The 22,821-nt window shown below is 38.4% G+C and overlaps 2 protein-coding genes across 2 annotated transcripts; both read left to right on the top strand.

The window, feature by feature from the left end:
- Positions 1–15,121: 15,121 nt before the first annotated feature.
- On the top strand, positions 15,122–18,013 carry LOC132178816 (glutamate decarboxylase 4-like). Its single transcript, XM_059591372.1, has 7 exons — positions 15,122–15,273; positions 15,363–15,567; positions 16,345–16,545; positions 16,623–16,837; positions 16,919–17,172; positions 17,264–17,316; positions 17,420–18,013. The coding sequence occupies exons 1-7, from the start codon at positions 15,188–15,190 to the stop codon at positions 17,912–17,914; spliced, it is 1,509 nt and encodes a 502-aa protein (XP_059447355.1). The 5' UTR covers positions 15,122–15,187; the 3' UTR covers positions 17,915–18,013.
- A 3,437-nt stretch (positions 18,014–21,450) lies between these two features.
- On the top strand, positions 21,451–22,339 carry LOC132178817 (glutamate decarboxylase 3-like). Its single transcript, XM_059591373.1, has 3 exons — positions 21,451–21,509; positions 21,609–21,661; positions 21,762–22,339. The coding sequence occupies exons 1-3, from the start codon at positions 21,500–21,502 to the stop codon at positions 22,254–22,256; spliced, it is 558 nt and encodes a 185-aa protein (XP_059447356.1). The 5' UTR covers positions 21,451–21,499; the 3' UTR covers positions 22,257–22,339.
- Positions 22,340–22,821: the final 482 nt, after the last annotated feature.

Below are 22,821 nucleotides of genomic sequence, written 5' to 3' on the forward strand. Positions count from 1 at the left end.
GTCCCTAAACCCAAGATCCCTATAGAATTCAGCTACTCTGAGGGCCCCATCGCTTCACCCGTGACTGGGTCTTGTTTGGTCTCCAAGGGTTGGCTCAAAGCTGCAGAAACAAGCACCTTATCATCCCTGATAACCACTCCCAATCCCATTCTTCTTTGTTTTCAATCAATTGCAATGACCCAATTCACCTTGTATTTGCCACTGGGAGGATTACGCCATTTCTCCACCATCGCAGGTTCGAGTATTGGATCGTTAATCCCCCCACTAAGTTGAGCTTTCTTGTATTGTTGTAGCCTATCCTCGGCCCCACTGACCAATTTATTAGGATGCACGAAAGATTCCCCATGCACCAATGCATTCCTTCTCGTCCAGAGGCATCTCGCCACCATTGCACAAATTTCCAGCTCCTCCATACTACACCAATCATAAATCATCTCCAGGATTTCCAGAAAATCCTTGTCCGTGGTTTGCATTTTTTGGGACCCCGTTAAGGATAAAGATAAATCTCAAGATAATCTCTAAGTTCAAATTCAAAAGAGTCTCAAAGATAAAGCTTCTCAAGATAAGGATTATAAAAAGGAGTTAGAATTTAAATTATATGTTTCAGAATTCAAATGTATTTCATATCTTTTAGAATTCAAATGTATTCTCAAATCTGTAAATTGTTATTATTGTAACAACTTTAATTATAAATACAAAGCCTATACCAGTGTTAAGGTAAGACAGTACATTTGAAAATACTTTTGATTATCAAAGTCTTTATGGTATCAGAGCTATTTTTTTGACTCACGTCAGTTTTTATTTCCTGCCACCCATTTTCATTATTTTTCTTTTCTCATCTCACTACCCATTCAATTTTTTTTTTTTTTCTCACTCCTCTCAACCGCAATGACTAATGCATCATCTTCCATTGTGGTTCCCACCCCACATGCTACCATCACCATTACAGCCACCACTATCCACACTTATGTTACTCACAAGCTTTCAAAAGACAATTATTGTTTGTGGAAGGCTACTATTGTGCCCATTCTCAAAGGCCACTCTGTCAATGGCTTCAATGATGGCACTATCAAACCTCCACCCCAAATCATTGAAGTCGTGTCGTCCACCACTGATGGAGTTGAAACTGTCGAAAAGAAACAAAATCCAGCGTATGCGACATGGAACTAGCAGGACCAACTCATCCTGGGTGCTCTTACATCCTCCTTAACGGAATTCATCCTCACTTATGTGCTCAAGTGTACCACTTCCCGTGATCTCTGGTTCACTCTTGAACGTCTGTTCACCTCTCACTCTCAGGCTCACCTTATGCAAGTTCATCTCCAACTTGCTACCCTCAAGAAGGGTGATTCCTCTGTCTTAGACTATTTTCAGAAATTCACAAGCCTCGCGGATACTCTTGCTGCCGTTGATCAACCACTCAATGATTTTGAGCTCACTACATTTCTCCTTGCCGGCCTTGGGTTTGACTATGACTCCTTTGTCACATCTGTTACCACCCGTGTGACTCCTATGACAATTGATGATCTATATGGGCATCTCCTTGCTCAAGAGCACCATCTTTTTCACAATGCTGCAACACAATATGCTGCCCCTGCAAATGCAAACTTTGTGACTAAAAATAGGCCAACCCGTGGACGTGGAGGCTGCCATTCTCCATCCAATTTCAATTATGGCCATGGTGGGAGATACTCCCAGCAAAATCGTCCACCTTACCAATTTGGAAATCAGCATGGTAGGGGGCGTGGTGGACGATCCTCTCATTCTCAGTCCCGACTTTTTTGTCAGGTATGTCTAAAAGCTGGTCATGGAGCTCTCACATGTCACCACTGATTTGATGATTCTTTTCAACAAAAGCATACATCAAATGCTCATGCCTATGTTGCTGCACCTCCCTCCCTTGTGGATCACAATTGGTACCCAGACTCTGGGGCTTCGTATCACATCACTTCGGATCTTGCCAATCTCAACTTGAAGGCCGAAGAATATGATGGTTCTGACGAAATCCGTGTTGGTAATGGTACTGGGCTTTCTATAAAGCATATTGGGATAGCCCAAATTTCTACCCCTTCTCTTAAATTTCAATTAAAAAATGTTCTCCATGCCCCTCAAATTCAGAAAAACCTATTGCATGTGCATCAATTTACCAAAGCTACAAAACTTATTTTGAATTTCACCCATATAAATTTTTTGTGAAGGACCAAACTACGGGGAACATTCTTCTGCAAGGGTGGAGTAATCACGGACTCAATATCATTCCTCCTTTTTCATATGTCAATAAAGTTCGTGATCCAACTGCTTTTGTGGGTGAACGTGCGGTTGTGTCAAGTTGGCATTCTCGTTTGGGTCATCCGGCTTTTAGTGTCGTTCGTCGTGTCTTATCTTCATTCAAGCTTCCGTTTCTACAAAATAAAAAGGACTCCACATCTTGTGCTGATTGCCTTGGATCCAACAGTCATCAACTCCCTTTCTCCAATTCTCTACATCGTAGTAAATTTCCTTTAGAATTAATGTACACAAATGTTTAGGGTCCTTCTCCCATCTATTCAAAATCTGGTTTCAGATATTATGTTTCATTTATGGATGATTTTAGCCGCTATTCTTGGCTTTTTCCAATTATGTGCAAAAGTGATGTCTTTGCTATTTTTGTTAAATTTCAATCTTACGTTGAACGATTTTCTAACAGAAAATCAAGTGTGTCCAATCTGATTGGGGAGGCGAATACCGCTCTCTCCATAAATATTTTCAACAAAATGGCATCACTCACAGACTATCTTGTCGTCATACCTATCAACAAAATGGGGCTATTGAAAGAAAACATCGACATATTGTCGAAACTGGATTAGCTCTTCTCTCTCATGCATCTGTTCCCCTTCATTTTTGGGAAGATGCTTTTGTCACGGCATGTTATCTTATAAATCGAATGCCAACAAACAATTTACAAAAAAAATCTTCATTTGAAATGATTTTCAAAATTCAACCTGACTACAATTTTTTTAAGGTTTTCGATTCAGCCTGTTGGCCAAACTTACGACCCTACAACACAAATAAGTTGCAGCCTCGGTCTGTCCAGTGTCTCTTTCTTGGGTATAGTCTTTTACACAAAGTTTACAAATGTTTGCATATTCCAACCGGTAGAGTTTACTTCTCACGAGATGTGATATTCCAAGAAGAAATCTTTTCTTTTTCCCAGGCTGAAAAATCTCCTTCTTTGTCCTCATCTAATGCATCAATTTTGGATCCAGCTCCTTTTCAACTCTCTCTCCTCCAGCCCGTGAGTTCTCTACCAGAAGCAAGTGTGCTCCTGCATGCTACTTCACATGCACCTAGCCTCACCCACGTCACTCCTCACATGCCAAACAACCCTTCTACATCTACACAAAGACCCACCCTTGGGCCTAGACCAACACCCTTATTAACTGGTCCCTCAATGGCTTCCCAAGCACCTCCCACAAACACATCTATGACAAGTCCCTCTCAAACTCATCAATTTCTTGCCACACTTGTTGAAAATCCAGCCCCTACCCCACCTGAAAATCACTCAACAACCGTAGCTCACTCAAACTACATTCAACGCGTGAACCCCCTTGTCTCACCCACTCCCACGTTTGTTGGTCCCCACATTAGAAACCAAAATATCCCTACCAACACCCATTCCATGACTACAAGAGCCAAACATGGTATTATCAAACCAAAAATACCTACTGATGGTACCACAAAATATCCTCTCCCTCATGCTCTCCTAACCGAAGCTAACTTGGATTTGGTAGAACCAACTTGCTACTCTTCTGCCATCAAGAATCCGGAATGGAGAAAAGCAATGAATTGTGAATTTGATGCATTGTTACAGAATTGAACATGGAAATTAGTTTCCCCTTCGGAGGCTCAAAATATTGTAGGATGTAAGTGGGCATTCCGCATCAAAGAACGGGCTGATGGTTCGGTTGAAAGATACACGGTACGTATAGTTCTTTCTATTGCAATTACAAATGGCTGGGCTATTCATCAAATTGATGTAAACAATGCATTCCTACATGGGGTATTATCTGAAGAAGTTTATATGACTCAACCCCCTGGATTTACTCATCCTCAATTTCCTCTGCATTTATGCAAGCTACAAAAAGCTCCTTATGGGCTAAAACAAGCGCGTCGAGCTTGGTTTTCAAGGGTTTTCATGGTTCAAAATTTGATACGTCATTGTTCATATATAAATCTACTGCCATGACAATGTATGTTCTCATTTATGTAGATGACATAATTATTACATGCTCCATTACTACTGCCATAACTGATTTGATCTCAAAATTACACTTTGAGTTTGCTATCAAAGACCTTGGAAGTCTGAATTTTTTTTCTAAGAATTGAGGTTCTATATCATTCGGGAATTACATACCTATCTCAGCAGCGGTATATCCTAGACCTCCTAACTCGTACAAAAATGGGTGATGCAAAGCCGATTGCCTCACCAATGGCTACATCAACAAGTATCTCGGCCTTTGAAGGGACTATTTTTAAAGACCCCACTCTCTACCGTAGCACAATCAGAGCTTTCCAATATTTATGCATCACAAGACCGGACATTGCCTTCATTATCAACAAGTTGTCACAATACATGCACAAGCCTCTTGAGCCTCATTGGCAAGCTGCCAAGCATCTCCTGTGCTATCTCAAACAGACAATGATATTTGGTCTACAATTTCGACGTTCCTCCTCAAATTTAACTCAAGCATTTTCTTATGCGGACTGGGCGGGCTCCCGTGATGATTGCCATTCTACAGGAGGTTTCTCTATTTTTCTTGGCCCGAATCTTATCTCTTGGAGTTGTCATAAGCAAAAAACGGTTGCTCGGTCTAGCACTGAAGCCGAATATAAAGCCCTTGCAAATGCTGTTGTTGATATCCAATGGCTAAAATCATTATTGCATGAACTTGGTGTAACTTCAGTTCAATCTCCAATTTTGTGGTGTGACAATATTGGAGCAACTTATCTTTCCTCAAATCCAGTCTATCACGCACGCATGAAACACAGAGAGATAGACTTTCATTTTGTTCGTGATATGGTCAACAAGAAGACACTTGCCATTAAATTTCTATCTACTAAAGATCAGCTTGCCGATATGTTTACCAAGCCTCTATAATCTACTCGGTTTGCATCTCTTCGTTTCAAGCTCAACATCGTTCCTTTACCGTTGAACTTGAGGGGGCGTGTTAAGGATAAAGATAAGTCTCAAGATAATCTCCAAGTTCAAATTCAAAAGAGTCTCAAAGATAAAGCTTATCAAGATAAGGATTATAAAAGGAGTTAGAATTTAAATTATATGTTTCAAAATTCAAATGTATTTCATATCTTTTCGAATTCAAATGTATTCTCAAATTTGTAAATTATTATCTATTGTAACAACTTTAATTATAAATACAAAGCCTATACCAGTGTTAAGGTAAGGCAGTACATTTGAAAATACTTCTGATTATCAAAGTCTTTAGACCCTAATGGCGCAAACCCCCCAAACATCCTGGGCAGTGGGACATGACCAAAGTGCATGGGCCACAAATTCAGGTTCCCTACCACACACCCTGCATAAATCATTCTCCACAACACCTCTTTTGCATAAGTTCACTCTTGTAGGTAGAATATTTCTACATGCCCTCCATAAGAACGATTTGGTGGGATTAGAAACCTTCAGCTGCCATATTATCTTCCATACAACGTTACAGCTAGATGGAGATGAATCTTCTTCCAATCCCCTTTGTCTTCTTTCCTTCTCTAAAAAGTACTACTTACAGTGAATTCACCCGACGAAGTAGGTCTCCACATTAGCAAATCCTTGTACTTGTACCGACTGAGTGGCAATAGGCAAATCAGATATGCTTCTTCTTCATCAAATATGCCCCTGACCATCAGAACATTCCAACTTGTCATACTATGATCAATTAAAATACTCATTGTTGCTTCTCTATCCATCCCTGGGCATGGAGGTTGGATTTTATATGTATCAGGTCTTGGTAACCGCCTGTCTCCCATTATGTGAACCGATCTCCTATCCCCAATGCGCCACATGGGACCCTCATTTAGCAAGTCAGTAGCTGAGAGAATGCTCCCCCATGCCAATGACGGTCTATTCCCCAATTTTGCCCCCAACAAATTTCCTTGTGGATAGTATTTCGCCTTTAGAATGGATGCGACAAAGCTATCCGAATATTGGATAAGCCTCCATTATTGCTTGGCTAAAAGAGCTTTGTTGAAATAATTGAGGTCTCAGAAGCCCATACCTCCTTGTGCTTTGGAACGCCCCATCTTGTCCCAACTCATCCAATGAATTTTCTTCTCATTCTCTTTGTGTCCCCACCAAAACCTTTGCATAATAGAATTAATCTCCTTACACAAAGATTTAGGCAAGAGGAAAATACTCATGTTGTATGTGGGAATTGCTTGCACCACCGCTTTTTGGAGGATTTCCTTCCCCGCTTGAGAGAGACTTTGTCTTCCAGTCATTAACTCTTTTACTAACTCTATCTTTTATAGATTGGGATTCTCTAATTTGAGATTTACCCACCGAAGCTAGCAACCTGAGGTATTTGTCGTACCTTTTGGTCGCCGGAATCCCTGCCAATCTAAGGATCACTTCTTTAACCCCCATGCAAGTGTTGCGATTGAAGAAAATGAATGTTTTATCGCAGTTCAACATTTGGCCAGAGGCCCTTTCATAAACCTCCAGAATCTCCGCAAACCTTTGCCATTCTGGACGAGTAGCCCTACAAAATAACAAACTGTCATCTACAAAAAATAAATGGTTAATTCAAGGATCCTTTAGGGAGGTGGGGACAACTTTTAAATATCCATTCCGTTCAGCTAAAAATAATTGTGAGCTCAAAGCCTCCGCACATAAGATGAACAAATAAGGGGATAATGGGGCCCCTTGCCTAATCCTTCTTAATGGACAGATACACCCTTTTGGCACACCATTGATAATCATCGCATACTTCACTATGGAAATGCATTTCATAATAAGGTCCACCCATCTTTCCACAAAACCCAATCTTCTCATAACCGCCTCAAGGAAGCCCCACTCCACCCGGTCATTGGCTTTGCTCATATCCAGCTTGAGTGTCATGAAACCTGTCTTTCCCCACATTCGAGTATGCATCAAGTACAAAGTTTCATAAGCCACTAACACATTGTCAGAAATTAAACGACCCGGAATAAACGCACTTTGATTCGCGAATATGATATCTAGAAGAAAAAGCTTCAATCTATTCGCCAAGTCTTTGAAATAATTTTATAAAAAACATTACAAAGAGAAATTGACCAAAAATCTAAGACCTTCAAAGGATTGGCAATCTTTGGAATTAAAGCAATGTGAGTGAGATTTACATCCTCTGTGATGCTTCCCGACAGAAAAAAATTGGAGACAATATTGCATACCTCGTGGCCGATTGTGCTCCAATGGTCATGAAAAAACCCTGCAGTGAGCCCATCGGATCCCGGGGCCTTAAGGCCAGCCATTCGTGAAATAGCCAAGCCAACCTCCTGCATCGAACAAGGCTGCAACAACTGGTCATTCATTGCATGGGTGACCTTTGGAGAAAGCCCTTCTAAGTAGTGATCAATACAAAAAGGAGCAGAAGTAGTAAACAAATTTTTAAAATAATCAATGAAAGCCTTCTCCACCTCTCCTTCTGTGTTACACAACACACCCCTTCATCAAAAATATGCAAAACCTGATTAATTCTTCTCCTTTGATTTACACAAGCATGATAATACTTGGTGTTTTTGCCTCAAAATATCATTAATCTCCAATTGGATTTGATTTATTTCTCCCAATCTTGCCGAACCCTCCTCAACCTGAAGAGCTAGAAGCAAAGATTGTTTCTCTTTAACCTCACGATCTCCTTCCATCACCGATTTTCTTTGCCACCGCCGTATTATTTTTTTGCTCCTTTCCAGCTTATCCATTACCCGTTTCCATCCCCCTGGTTGGGTGTCCTTTATGCACCAAATTTTCCTAGTCGCCTCCTTATTCTCCTTAATTTTTCCCCATCCTGTATTTTAGCTAACAAAGTCTCTCCTGTATGGTTTACGTGGCTGATTGCACACCAACTTCAAGAAAATTGACATGTGATCAGAATTGCACCCAGCTAGAACCTCAACACTCCTATTCAGAAACAGGTCGATCTACTCTAAGTTAGCCAAAGCACAGTCAAGCCATTCCTGCATAAAATTTGGACCTTCTCTCTTGTTGCATCATGTGTACTTGGGCCTTGGAAAAACCCAAATCAAAAAGTAGGCAATTCACAATAGAATTCTAAAAGTCTTGCATCTGCCACCGAGGTTTTTTCAAGCCCTCTAATTTTTTTGCATCTTCCACTATCTCATTAAAATCCCCCAAACACACCCAAGCTTGGGGAGTAAAAATTCTGAGATGGCGTAATGAACTCCAAGCCTCCTTCCTTCTTGCAACATCCGGCTGACCATAGAATCCTGTGAACTTCCAACTATGATGATTTCCCTTAACTCAAATCACCGCATTTATGTGTCTTTGACTGTAGTCCTGAATATTGACCGAAAACTCCTTATTCCATATTAACGCCAATCCCCCACTTTGCCCGATGCAGTCCACAGTAAAAATACTATCATATCCCAGCTTTGCTTTTATTTCTTCCATACGAGGGGCTTGTAACTTGGTCTTCATCACGGAAACCAAGGTGGGTCTCTTATCCTTCACCAACCGACAAAGGTCCCGAACTGCTTGAGGGTTCCCAAGCCCTCGGCAGTTCCAACTTATAATACTCATGGCGTAAGGCGGGGATGTGCCACAACCGCTGATAAGTGCCAAATATTACATATTTGGACTCCTTTATTTACATTAGTTAATCATTTAATTGTGTCGTTATTTAATATTTTGTGTTAGTTTTGTGTTTTTAATGTTTTGTAGGTCATTAAAGAAGAACTACAGCTTTAAAGGAAAAAATGTAAAGTTTGGAAGAAAGCATACTTTGAAAAGATCTAGATGATATGGTTAACTCTAACCAAATCCAAGAAAATGTTAAATCGGATTAAAGATTAGATTGAATTAAAGGTCAGATTGGATAAAATTTAGGATTTGATCCAACTTTAGATTCTTCACATGTCTTAGTATTTTGACTATAACTTTCTGCTAAAATATCAAATTGAATTGATTTAAGCAGCATTGGAAAGCAAACTCAAAATACTACAATTTGTTATGAAATAGGATTTTCCTAATTCGGACGGTTACTATGCCAAAATCGCTCCGCAATAAAAGGACACAAACCTGGACGAATCCTATTATGATTTCAGACTTTTATGTTGACTGAGAGACTGACCTCCGAATTATCTAGGTTTAATAGGGCTTCTAGGACTTTCCTAAGCTTATAAATAGATCTCTTTGCATTGAAGAAAAGATATAGAATTCCAAAGAGCAAAATTCTACAATTTTTCTCTTTTTAGTTTAGGTTTTCTTTAGATTTAGGTTTTATTTTTATGTGGAGCTAAATTCCCAACTAAGGTTGGGGATAAAGCCTCACCGATGAAGAAGATCAATACTTTCATGTAAGTCTTTATTTATATGATTTTATTGGATTTAATATTTCAATTGTTTTACTTATTTTCAATGTGCGGAGTGATTCTTGGATATCTTTTATGATTCAAGGATACACTTGATGATTTAAAATAATTTCACATAATTGATTGCTTGATTTTTTTTGCCTAAATAATTGGATATCCCTTGTGATTTGTTCTACAGATACATTTGGTGTTTCAATTAAGATTAGATATCTTTTGTGATTTACGGATACATCTGTTGATTTAATTGATATTGGATTGCTCTTGTGATTTGTACAATGAATGGATACATGGGATGATTTTGATTAATTGTTTGAAGTATAGTAAAACATATTTAAGATTTTAATTGTGAGAACTTCAAATTAATATTGATAAACATGAAAGTATGTTGTTATCATTCGATGAGTGTGAATTCCCAAACCTTAGTCTTTTATCTCTTAGTTTATTTTAATTAGTTTATGTTTGCCTTTTAATTTCAAAACCAAATTCAAAATAAAAAAACTTTTGGAACCAGATTAGGATTTAATTAGTTTAGATATAAATTGCTCTTTCAAAAACACAATTTCTTGTGGGTTCGACCTTGTACTTACAATCCATTAAACTACAATCGATTCGTGTACTTGCTAGTTAAATAAATTTGCACAACAGCCGCCACCTTTGAGGTTCCTCCAAGTCCCCCTATTTTTTCATCCCCATTACTTTTGTTCAATACAGGTAATACCCTCCCATCATCAACATGGCTTGGCACAGTGCTTTTACAAGCAACACGTAATTGAGGTTGAACAGATAGCTCTCCCCCTACTAAGTTTCTGGCCCGCTTCTTCCAAGGACGCAATTGACCCCTAGAGCCGAAATTGCTGTGTAACATCCCACCCCAATGACACACAATATTGTCCGCTTTTGGCTCCCCTCGAACAAGACTTCCCAGGGTGGTTACCCATCCTGGTACTACTCCAGCAGAAGCACGCTTAACTGCGGAGTTCTGATGGGATCATGACCATCACGGCTTTAAAACGCGTTGTTGTCATTAAGGGTGTAGTATACATTTAAGCACATTCCCATCTCCATACCCAGGCAATGTGGGACGTCACAATCACCCCTTCTTAGGACCCAGCGTCCTCGCTGGCGACCCTCATGGGATTAGCCCATTCTTGGCATCCACCCCAGCGAGCGCCCGCTAGCGACCTTTATGGGCTTGTGCACACTCCCCCCATCTCAAGCTGGGCAATGGCTTTGATACCATTTTGTAACATCCCACCCCAATGACACACAATATTGTCCGCTTTTGGCTCCCCTCGAACCAGACTTCCCAGGGTGGTTACCCATCCTGGTACTACTCCAGCAAAAGCACGCTTGCGGAGTTCTGATGGGATCATCACCATTACGGCTTTAAAACGCGTTGTTGTCATTAAGGGTGTAGTATATATTTAAACACATCCTCATCTCCATACCCAGGCGATGTGGGACGTCACAATCACTCCCTCTTAGGACCCAGCGTCCCCGCTGGCGACCCTCATGGGATTAACCCATTCTTGGCATCCGTCCCAGCGGGTGCCCGCTAGCGACCTTTATAGGCTTGTGCACGTTCCCCCCATCTCAGGCTAGGCAATGGCTCTGATACCATATGTAACATCACACCCCAATGACACACAATATTGTCCGCTTTTGGCTCCCCTCAAACCAGACTTCCCAGGAGGTCACCCATCCTGGTACTACTCCAGCAGAAGCACGCTTAACTGCGGAGTTCTGATGGGATCATGACCATCACGGCTTTAAAACGCATTGTTGTCATTAAGGGTGTAGTATACATTTAAGCACATTCCCATCTCCATACCCAGGCAATGTGGGACGTCACATGCTGGACCCGGGTAATCACTCCTAGCCCGAAACTCCACATCTTACGTCCCTTCCCCATGCATGTTAGTGCCATGCTAGATAACACCTTTGCCACGTATTAAGTTCTCCTCCACAACATAACTCTTTGAATTACTACCAATATTAGCTCCCATCGTTGCTGAACGTAATACCTTCATACACTCCTCCAAATTATCTGAATCTGCTCCTTCTAAAATGGTACTTACTTTATTTCTCATTCTGGCTTTATTCTCCATTCCTTTCTTGGTCTGCTCTGCAATACGTTGACCCTCCACATTTAAAACCTCCTTTGTAACTCCCGTATCTTCGCACATAATTGTGTCTCCTCCCATATTGAGACTATCTTCCGTTACCTTTTTTTCCCCAAAATCGAATATGGAATCCCCTGATTTTACGCTGCTTGTCTCCCCCCTTACTAGTCAATTTTTTTTGCCCTGATAATAGAACTCCGATGACCGAAATCCTGTTGGACTTGTGCCTTCCCAAGCCTCCTGTGGCCTGTAACCCCCCTCCCACGACCTTCTCTGCCTTTCTGACCACTTCTTTGGTGATGTTGCCTACAACCACGGCCCGTACTCTGTGGTATCTCCTTTTGGACGTCCCGAATCCTTCTTTGACAACCAACTACACCGTGCCAAATACATCAACATTGATAGCAAAATTTGTGGATTTTCTCATATCTGAAAGGGATCCAAATCGATCAGTCTTTCAATTTCAACATATGTCCCCGCGCCAACGGTTTCATGATGTTGATTCTTATTCTGACCCGTAGAAATTGACCCCAACCAATCCCATCTTCATTTGTATCCACCTCCTCCACTCCCACCACTATGGATCCCAGCTTATATCCCATATCTCTACCCATACACGAAAACGGTAAGGAGAACATTCGAATCAAGAATGTCTCTGTTTCAAAAGACATTTGGTTTGGCAATGTAAGCCCATCATATTCCGCAACCGAGAATAAGTTGCCTTCAAAAATCCATGGCCTTCCTTCCCTCACTCTTGACTTGTCCCAGAACTGTTTAAACTCCATGAGAAAAATATTATCCCCCAGTACTTTGAAGGTTAAAGAACCCGTAGGCTTCCAACCTTTGATGAGTGTGGCACGTATCGCATCCTTCCCAACAATCCATTCAATCAACAGCTTTCCCACCATCCAAGATTGTCCTTTCAAATAAACTTCTTCGATAGTCTCCTCTTGCACTTCAACACCAACAATTTCATCCTCTGTCAAAGAGAACTTTCCCCACAACTGCATCAAATCCTCCTCCATACCTCCCAACACACCAACAGCCTCACGAGATTCAATGCAATAACAAGAAAACAAACTCTCCACAGTCTGGACCAGACGTGAAAATTGCGGCTTCACCTCTAGGTTTTGGAAGAACCCTAGAGAGAAAAAATTCTTCTAGTCCTTGAAACATGTTGAGAGCTTGAGAATTTGACTTACAATTTTTTTTTTTTTTTTTAATAAGGGAAACTTCACAAAATTAAATTCCCATAAATTTTCGCTCATTTTGAAACTATCCCCTAAAGTTCAAAAACTCCTAGAGCATTATCGTCTTCCTGTTTACAGTTTTCTAGCTCTAGATGTTTTCTTTGCAATGAAATGAAAGAAGTTCTATTAAAAAAAAGGGTTAAATACCATTTCAGCTCCTGTGGTTTGCACCAAAATCAAATAGCCACCTGGGTTTTCAAAAATATCACAAATGATACATGTGGTAAGCAAATAAACCAATTTAGTACTTCTGTTAAGATTTCTTTAGGTTTTTTAACGGAACATCACGTCACCCTTACACGTTGGCTCCAAGTGGCTTGGTACCTGAGTTTTTGGGTGCTACGTCATATTAAAAAAAAAAAAAAAAGCAAAAAAGCAAAAAGAAGAAAGGACGCTGGGGTGGCCGGCCACCCTGTTTGGCCTGGGGGTGGTTCGGCCAGACCCTTGGGCTAAACCATCAAAAACAAATTTGAGGGTTTGGCCCTAGGGGGCAGCCGAACCACCCCCTTAGGCCATGAGAGTGGTTCGGCCGCACCCTTGTGTCATGTGTGGACATGACACAGAAAAATAAAATAAAAATACTTTGACATGATTAGGTCCTGAAACATGTATAGAGTGTTTTGAGAAATTAATTGAGTTATATGATACATTAATTATCTGGCACATGAAGAAATATGTTAATTAATTAATTTAACATGTTCCATAAATTGCTATCAGGGTATATATTCCTCCAAATACGTTTTGAGAGATCGAGAATTTTTTGACTTATCGAGAATTTTTTTTATTTACAATTTTGTTCTTTTTTTAAGAAGAAAAAACTTCACAAAATTTTCATAAACTTTCACTTGTTTTAAAACTATTTCTCAAAGTTCAAGAATTCTTAATTAAATGTATCAAATTTTCAATTTCTTAATTTCAATTACCCCTTATGTTAGAATTTTCCCTTAAATCTTGTCAAAATTAAAAAAATATCCATACTTTTTTATTATACAAAATAAAATAAAAAATTATAAAGATTCAGAGTTTATATTTTATTTTTATAAAAAAATATTTTTGCAATATTTAATTTGCAAAATATTTGCATATATATATATATATATATATATATATATATATATAAAAGGGTATTTTGACAAAAATTAACAAAAAATCTCTACAAAATGGGGTAATTGCAATAAATTGAAAGTTTGAAACCAATAATTGAGAGTTTTTAAACTTTGAGAGGTAGTGTTAAGACATGTGAAAGTTCAGAGGGATTTTCTGAAATTTTTCCTTAAAAAAAAAAAAAAAAAAGGGACAGACCTTGAAAAATTGGTTAAATTATATTTTAACATTAAATAAAAAGAGATCTATAATTCATCCATAAAAAAGGAGATCTATAAAATCGAGATGAATCTGCCCAAAAAAGATTTGAATTAATTCGTTTGATTAAGTTTTTTGAAATTAAATTAAATCGACTCAGTCACTCAGTTCGAATAATATTGAGACAAAACGAATGGAGTAATTGCACATTGATTAAAAAATTTTACAAAAAAAAATAATAATTTTTTTTTATTCTTTTTATATGTTTTGTTTTGTGCTATTAAAAAAATAAAAAAATTAATAAACAAAGCAAAAGCATAAAAATAATTCACTTTATTTCAAAAAAAAAAAAAAAAAAACACTCAAAATAAATTAAAAAACACAATCTATTATTTCTTTACAGTTTTTGTATAGGGATTTCCGTGGGTGCCTAAAAGCATGGGGTATGGCCCACAAAAGGAAAGTGGAAACAGGAAACAATAAATGACGTGGTCAAATTGTTTATTTTTTATTTATTTATTTTATGCGTTTCAAATATTACAAATTACTTGGTCTTTTTTCATTATTCAGAGTAAATGACGTGGTCAAATTGGTCGATTACAATGTGTTTCGTTCCACAGGGTATATTGGTCAACGTCGTGAGATTCTATTCTATTCTAGAAAACCAAGAAACCGCACACATATGTTTCCTTCGTGTTCAATTCCCTCACAGGAAACAGTAAGCAGTATTTACCATAAACGGTCTTCACGTCTCCTCCAAGAAAAGGAACCCAAACCCTACATCATCATCATCATCATATATTTTCCTCCAATATAAATACATACATTGCTCCTCTACTTTTCTCATCGCACCGTAAGATAGCTTGAGCCTTGAGCTTAATTAACTTCTCTTTTTTTTCCTCTCTGTGTTTTGTTTGTTCATCATCAACCATGGCGCTCCCGAAACCAGCTTCCGAGTCTGACCTCTCAGTGCTCTCAACCTCGGCCTCTCGCTATGTTCGGGATTCTCTCCCGAGGTACCTATGTATATATGCAGCAATCTTGTTGTTGTTGTTGTTGGTTTTTTGATGAAGAATTAATATATATTTATGTTTTTTTGGTGCAGGTATAAGATGCCGGACAACTCGATACCGAAGGAGGCAGCCTATCAAATAATACACGATGAATTGCTACTTGATTTCAAGCCAAAGTTGAACCTGGCTTCCTTCGTCACCACTTTGATGGAGCCAGAGTCCGACAAACTAATCATGGAGTCTATCAACAAGAATTACGTTGACATGGATGAGTACCCTGTTACCACAGAGCTTCATGTATGTATAATTATATATTTTCTTCATTCATCGGGCTGACTGTTTCCTCTTGGTTGGTGCATGCGACAAGAAAGGCTTTGAAAATACATAAAAAAGCATAAGAAAAGAAGGGTCGTTTTTGAACAACCAAGTCTTAAAAGAATAAAAAAGTCTTTAAATTTTGGTCCAACTGTCATAAACTTTTATTGACTTGGCTAAACGAATTTGTCAGACTATTGTAAAAGTGATATATTTAAAGCCTGTCGGTGGCTTCCTTTATATATATCATATAGATGCAAATTAAGAGCGTATATATGAAGTTTCCATATATAATATGAATTGATTTGATCAAAAAAAATATATATAATATGAATTGTAGGTATTAGATTATTAGATTAGAGGTTTCTTGTAGATATATATACGAGTAAAAGACTATTACAAGGAAAAACAAAAACAAAAGGAGTATGAATTCAACTGGTCAATAGTCCAACAACGTATATATTGTCGTGGTAATGGCATGTTAGTTATGTTTTATTATTTTATCTTTTTTCTATTATTTATTCTATTCTTATGATTTTCATTTTTTTCCTTAAATTTTTGTTAGTTATATTTGAAGAGTATTCTTTCGTCTTTCCATCTTACTCGCTCAATAGTGGGAACACCCTTCTCTAGTTTTTTCTTCTCTAGTTTTTTCTTCTCTCTGTTTTTTCTTGTCTCTGTTTTGTTCAGTACATTGGAAGTGATAATTAGGTGAATCTCCCTGATGATGATTATTTTGAATGTGAATTGTTGGTATAGAATCGGTGTGTGAACATGATAGCACATCTGTTTAACGCTCCACTTGGAGACTCTGAGGATGCAATTGGAGTGGGAACAGTGGGTTCATCTGAGGCTATTATGCTTGCTGGCCTTGCATTCAAGAGGAAGTGGCAGAACAAGCGCAAGGCCCAAGGAAAACCTTATGCCAACCCCAACATTGTCACTGGTGCCAATGTTCAGGTATATATATATATCATCATCTTCTTTAACTTTATCATTATTGATTCACTGTATAAATAATTCTGCTATATATATAGGTATGCTGGGAAAAATTTGCAAGGTACTTTGAGGTGGAGCTGAAGGAAGTGAAGGTGAGAGAAGGGTACTATGTAATGGACCCTGCAAAAGCAGTGGAAATGGTGGATGAGAACACTATTTGTGTTGCTGCTATTTTGGGCTCTACCTACAATGGAGAATTCGAAGATGTCAAGCTCTTGAACGATCTCTTGCTAGAAAAGAACAACCAAACTGGGTACATAATTAATTAATTAATTAATTCGTCAGGGCATGCAAAAATTAATTAATTAATCTAATATGTATGATTAATTTGCAGATGGGATACTCCTATTCACGTTGATGCAGCTAGTGGGGGATTCATTGCACCCTTCATTTATCCAGAGCTTGAATGGGATTTCCGCCTTCCACTGGTGAGGAGCATCAATGTGAGTGGCCACAAGTACGGCCTTGTTTATGCCGGAATTGGGTGGATTATTTGGAGGACCAAACAAGACTTGCCTGAAGAGCTTATCTTCCGCATCAAATACCTTGGAGCTGAGCAATCCACCTTCACCCTCAACTTCTCCAAAGGTCACCAGCTAATTACTTCTAATCCATGGCTTCTTTTTTAAACCTATTTTTATTATTATAACATAACACATTAATTGTATATATATTGCAGGTTCTAGCCAAATTATTGCCCAGTATTATAACCTAATCCGCTTGGGCCAGGAGGTAATTATAAAGTTAAAACTAGAATAAATTAAATACTTAATCGTTGTTGACAAATTACTTAATGGGAAAACTTGTGTTTAATTAATTATCATCATCATATCAGGGGTATCGCAATATCATGGAGAATTGTCACGAAAACGCAATGGTGCTAAAGGAAGGGTTGGAAAGGACAGGGCGCTTTAACATAGTGTCAAAGGACCATGGGGTGCCAGTGGTGGCCTTTTCTCTCAAGAAGAAAAACGGCGGCCATGATGAGTTCGAGGTGTCTGAAATGTTGCGCCGCTTTGGTTGGATTGTGCCGGCGTATCCAATGCCGGCGGATGCAGAGCACATTACAGTGCTCCGTGTCGTGATTAGGGCGGAGTTCTCGCGAACCCTAGCTGAGCGCCTTGTGCAAGACATCACGAATGTTCTCCATGATCTTGACAAGCTCCCCCCAAAGCTCATAGTTGGTGAAGAAGAGAAACAAGAGAATGGTGGTGGTGCGTTGGTGAAGAGAAAGAGTGACTTGGAGACACAGAGGGACATCACTACATATTGGAAGAATTATGTTGTTGCCCAGAAAGCAATCAAGCGCCAAAAAGTTGCGGCCTCTTAACCGATCGAGGATGGGTGAACCTAAATTAGGAGCTAGCTTCTCCTGCACCGTTTACGCTGATTAAGAGTGCATTTAGAGTTTGACTTTTTTTTTTTTTTGGAGGGGAAGTTTTGTGATGTTTAATTTAGTTTAACTAGTCTGGTCATGCTTCATTTTTGTCTACTTGATTAACAAATGCAATGACAGTTTGAGATTTGCTGATATAAGATTTTTGTTTTTTTATAATCTGATTGGCATTTTTCCTTTACTATTTTTATTTTCCAATTTTTGCTTTTTTTAAAAAAAGAAGTTCAATAATAATTTACATTTTTAAAAAAAATAAAAATAAAAACTAGAGTAGGAAGGTATGCCAAGAGCACCAAACAACAAATGCCACGTGGGTAGGTGCAATTAGGACACATTCTTAGCATCTTGGTCTTGGTCAAGTAGATAGAAACCAAGTACAACTGTACAAGAGCCACTCATTTACGAGTAATACTAGAAAGCTCTATTGTGTCTCTTTTTAGTTATTCTAAAAATAATGTGACTTTTAAAATTACAATTGAGATTGTGATTAATTACTATTAAATTTTGATCAAATGATAATTTTAAAAGTCACTTTATTTTTAAAGTAACACAAAAGACAAGTGGCACACAAAAGTGACTTTTAGCACACAAAAGTCCTTTCTGCTGTGGCAATGGTGTAATTTTGGGAAGAAGCTGGCTTGGCTATGCCTATATATGTAAGTTGAGAATTGCTACACTTACAAAGGCTTTTACAAACAAAGCCTTACAAACTGACGTGGCAAGGAAAAAGACAAAAAAAAAAAAAAAGAAAAAAAAATTGGACCAGCTACCCGTGATGGAATCCCCCAACTTGGCCTCCTCCTGCTTCTCAATCTCCTTCACTCACAACCCGACGTGAATCCTCTGCTTCTTCAACCTCTGTTGCTTATCTTGCTCTCACTCTGTTGCTTATCTTGTTGTTTGGCCTTGGACCCTTTCCTCTGATTCCAATTCTCATTCATGTCCTCCACGAACGCCTTGGTCCGAGGATGGGAAATTCACGTCGGTCTCCCAGGGAGCCCAGTGCTTCGGCAAGAGGTCCGGCAGCCAAGCCATCTCCCACGAGTTGTTCCATTGGTTGTCGGAATTTTTCGAGTTGCGGCCGGCGGACGAAGAAGACGGTTCGTTAGAGAAATCTCTGCAATGGGGCTTAGGGATTGTGGAAGAGAACCTCTGAAATTGGTTTGTAATTGAGGTAGAAGTTGCTATGCGTTTAAGGCTATGCTTTTTTCTCTCTTTTTTTCCAGGGCTTGAGCTTGAAATGGAGGATCACTGGTTGGTTAATTGGTATGTAGAATTTTGATTGAAGGAATTGGTCTGAGAAGAAGAAATGCGTTTAAGGCGGGTCATGGCCAAACCCAGGCATGGGTCTGGCCTGACCCCGATGGGTCTCGGCCAGACCCAGGCGTGGGTCTGCCCGCGACCCAGCTTGGTCTCTCACGGGCAGCTGGTCCCAAATTTTTTTTTTTTTTTTTTTTGTCTTTTTTCTTGCCACATCAATTTGTAAGACTTTGTTTGTAAAAGCCTTTGTAAGTGTAGGAATTCTCATGTAAGTTTGGTTTTAGCCGGGCAAAAGGGTTTCCGGTCAAGTTGGAAGAGTTGTTAAAAATGTGATGGGAGGGATCCAGTCTGCCTCGGACCAAATCCAAGACGTGAGGTGAGGGAGGCCCGATCATGGTAGACATGTATTACTATGTACTTTTCTTTAATTGCTTTGAATTTGTATTCGTTTAAATTGGATAGAAAACAATTACAGTTGGAGATAATATGGTACTTCTCTAGCTTTTGAGTTATCATCGAAAGGAAAACACAATGGAGTAATTAATCTAAGGAAGGTTAATGCAAATAAGCTTGATATGGCCATAGAAATCTTTTTTATGGTAAATGGTGTTTTGAGTAGGCTTTATTTATAGAGCTTTCATTAATTTTAAATACAAATAAATATCTTAAATTAAGGTTATTAAATTCATTAATTTAAAGTAATCAAATTATCGTTTATCATAAAGAATTGATAAAATTACAGTTTACCCTCTGAAGTTGAGCACTTTTTTTATTCTACCTCACATGTTTAAAAATTAACAATATACCTCAACAAAGTAGTTTGTTTTTTTTTTAAGGTTGCAATGTGGAAGATTCCGTCTTTTTGGACAGTTTGGAGTACACATGCACCTCATGTGCACACTTTGTTGAATTTGTTCTGATAATGCCCCCAACCCTACACGCGTGTGTTTTCATCTTATCTTACTTTTTATTTTTTGTTTTGTTTCTTTTCATTTCTTTTTGCTTCTTTGTTGTTATCTTGAAGGACAAGACTTGCTGCTTACTTAGGGTTAAGGTGAAAGATGACTTTCTCAAGCCAATTTTCAAGTTCTAGGTCAATGCAGAGTTGGGGAAGAAATGCACCTGAACTTCATCGTGTATGCTTTTGTGAGCGTCCTACTGCTGTGAGAATGACCCTGACTATACCAAATTTTGGTAGGAGCACTACAAAAAAAATTGGAATTTACTGGCGTGTCTACAATAACCCATTTTTTGCCACGTCACTATTTCTTGACGTGTTAATTATTGCCACGTTGCTAAATTTAAATTCGTTTAAATTAAAAAAAATATATATATATATATATATACTTTAGTGGCGTGGCAAATTGTGCCACGTCAAGAATTATTGATGTGACTTTTTGGCACGTCAATAATTATTGACGTGTTATTTTGACACATCAATAAATAATAATTAATAATTTGAATAGTATTTTTTTTAAAATAAGTAATCTTTTCAATGTATTTTCTTGACGTGTCACATGTGACACGTCAAGAAGTCAAGAAATAAAATTTCTTGACGTGTTACATGTGACACGCCAATAATTTCTTGACATGTTAAATGTTGGAACATCACTAAAAAATGAGTGGGACATCTCTCTTAATTTAACTTTTTTCCTCTTCTTATTATTTATTTCTTTCCTTCTCCGAATGGGTTGAAAAAAAAAAAAAAAAAAAAAAAAATCTTTCTTTTCTTTCTCCGCAGCTGTCCCTGATCTCTCCTTCTTCCTCATTTTTTTTTTCTTTCTTTTCTTTCTCACCAAGTGCAGCAAGATGGGTTTCTTCTTCTTCTTTTATTTTATTTTATTTTTTTCTGCATAATGAGTTTCTTCCCCACAGCAAGAAGAAACGGGCTACGTTGTCCAGATGGGTTGTTGATTGCAGAAATTGAAACAAATATTCTAATTGGGTTAAGTTGAAGTAGCTGATTGCAAAAAAAAAAAAAATTGTTTATTTTGTTGGGTCTTTGTTGGTTCGGCGATGCTGGGTTTGGGAGAAAGAAAAGAAGAAAAGAGGGTTTGGGAGAAAGAAAGAAGAAATAGCAGGCGATGCTGGCCAGTGGGATGGATTTGGAGTTTTGGTTTTGTTTTTTCTGGTTTGGCTGATTGGGGATGCTGGTTTTGTTGTTTTTTTTTTTTTTTCTAGTTTTATCTGGATGAAGAAAAGAGAAAGAAGAAAAGAAGAAAAAAGGGTTTGGAAGAAAGAAAGAAGAAACGGCCGACAATGCTGGCTGGTAGGATGCTCTCCAGCTAATTACTTCTAATCCATGGCTTCTTTTTTAAACCTATTTTTATTATTATAACATAACACATTAATTGTATATATATTGCAGGTTCTAGCCAAATTATTGCCCAGTATTATAACCTAATCCGCTTGGGCCAGGAGGTAATTATAAAGTTAAAACTAGAATAAATTAAATACTTAATCGTTGTTGACAAATTACTTAATGGGAAAACTTGTGTTTAATTAATTATCATCATATCAGGGGTATCGCAATATCATGGAGAATTGTCACGAAAACGCAATGGTGCTAAAGGAAGGGTTGGAAAGGACAGGGCGCTTTAACATATTGTCAAAGGACCATGGGGTGCCAGTGGTGGCCTTTTCTCTCAAGAAGAAAAACGGCGGCCATGATGAGTTCGAGGTGTCTGAAATGTTGCGCCGCTTTGGTTGGATTGTGCCGGCGTATCCAATGCCGGCGGATGCAGAGCACATTACAGTGCTCCGTGTCGTGATTAGGGCGGAGTTCTCGCGAACCCTAGCTGAGCGCCTTGTGCAAGACATCACGAATGTTCTCCATGATCTCGACAAGCTCCCCCCAAAGCTCATAGTTGGTGAAGAAGAGAAACAAGAGAATGGTGGTGGTGCGCTGATGAAGAGAAAGAGTAACTTGGAGACACAGAGGGAAATCACTACATATTGGAGGAATTATGTCGTTGCCCAGAAAGCAATCAAGCGCCAAAAAGTCGCGGCCTCTTAACCGATCGAGGATGGGTGAACCTAAATTAGGAGCTAGCTTCTCCTGTACGTTTACGCTGATTAAGAGTGCATTTAGAGTTTGATTTTTTTTTTGGGAAGTTTTGTGGTGTTTAATTTAGTTTAACTAGTCTGGTCATGCTTCATTTTTGGCTACTTGATTAACACATGCAATGACATTTGAGATTTGCTGATATAAGATTTTTGTTTTGTTTTTTTATAATCTGATTGGCATTTTCCCTTTACTATTTTTATTTTCCAATTTTTGTTTTTTGATAAAAGAAGTTCAATAATAATTTACATTTTTTAAAAAAATAAAAATAAAAACTAGAGTAGGAAGGTATGCCAACATAACCAAACAACAGATGCCACGTGGGCAGGTGCAATTAGGACACATTCTTTGCATCTTGGTCAAGTAGATAGAAACCAAGTACAAGAGGCTCCAGTCATTTACGAGTAATACTAGAAGGCTCTATTGTGTCTTTCTTTAGTCACTCTAAAAATAATGTGGCTTTAAAAATTACAATTGAGACTGTAATTGATCAATATTGAATTTTGATCAAATAGTA

Source organism: Corylus avellana, chromosome ca4 (assembly GCF_901000735.1).
Source record: "Corylus avellana chromosome ca4, CavTom2PMs-1.0".
Lineage (NCBI taxonomy): Eukaryota > Viridiplantae > Streptophyta > Magnoliopsida > Fagales > Betulaceae > Corylus > Corylus avellana.

Excerpts from the sequence above, each read along its gene's own strand:
- LOC132178816 (XM_059591372.1), top strand. The coding sequence starts at position 15,188 with ATGGCGCTCCCGAAACCAGCTTCCGAGTCTGACCTCTCAGTGCTCTCA. Across the intron at positions 17,173-17,263 it reads CACCCTCAACTTCTCCAAAG|GTTCTAGCCAAATTATTGCC; the intron begins GTCACCAGCTAA and ends TATATATTGCAG. Across the intron at positions 17,317-17,419 it reads TAATCCGCTTGGGCCAGGAG|GGGTATCGCAATATCATGGA; the intron begins GTAATTATAAAG and ends TCATCATATCAG.
- LOC132178817 (XM_059591373.1), top strand. Across the intron at positions 21,662-21,761 it reads TAATCCGCTTGGGCCAGGAG|GGGTATCGCAATATCATGGA; the intron begins GTAATTATAAAG and ends TCATCATATCAG.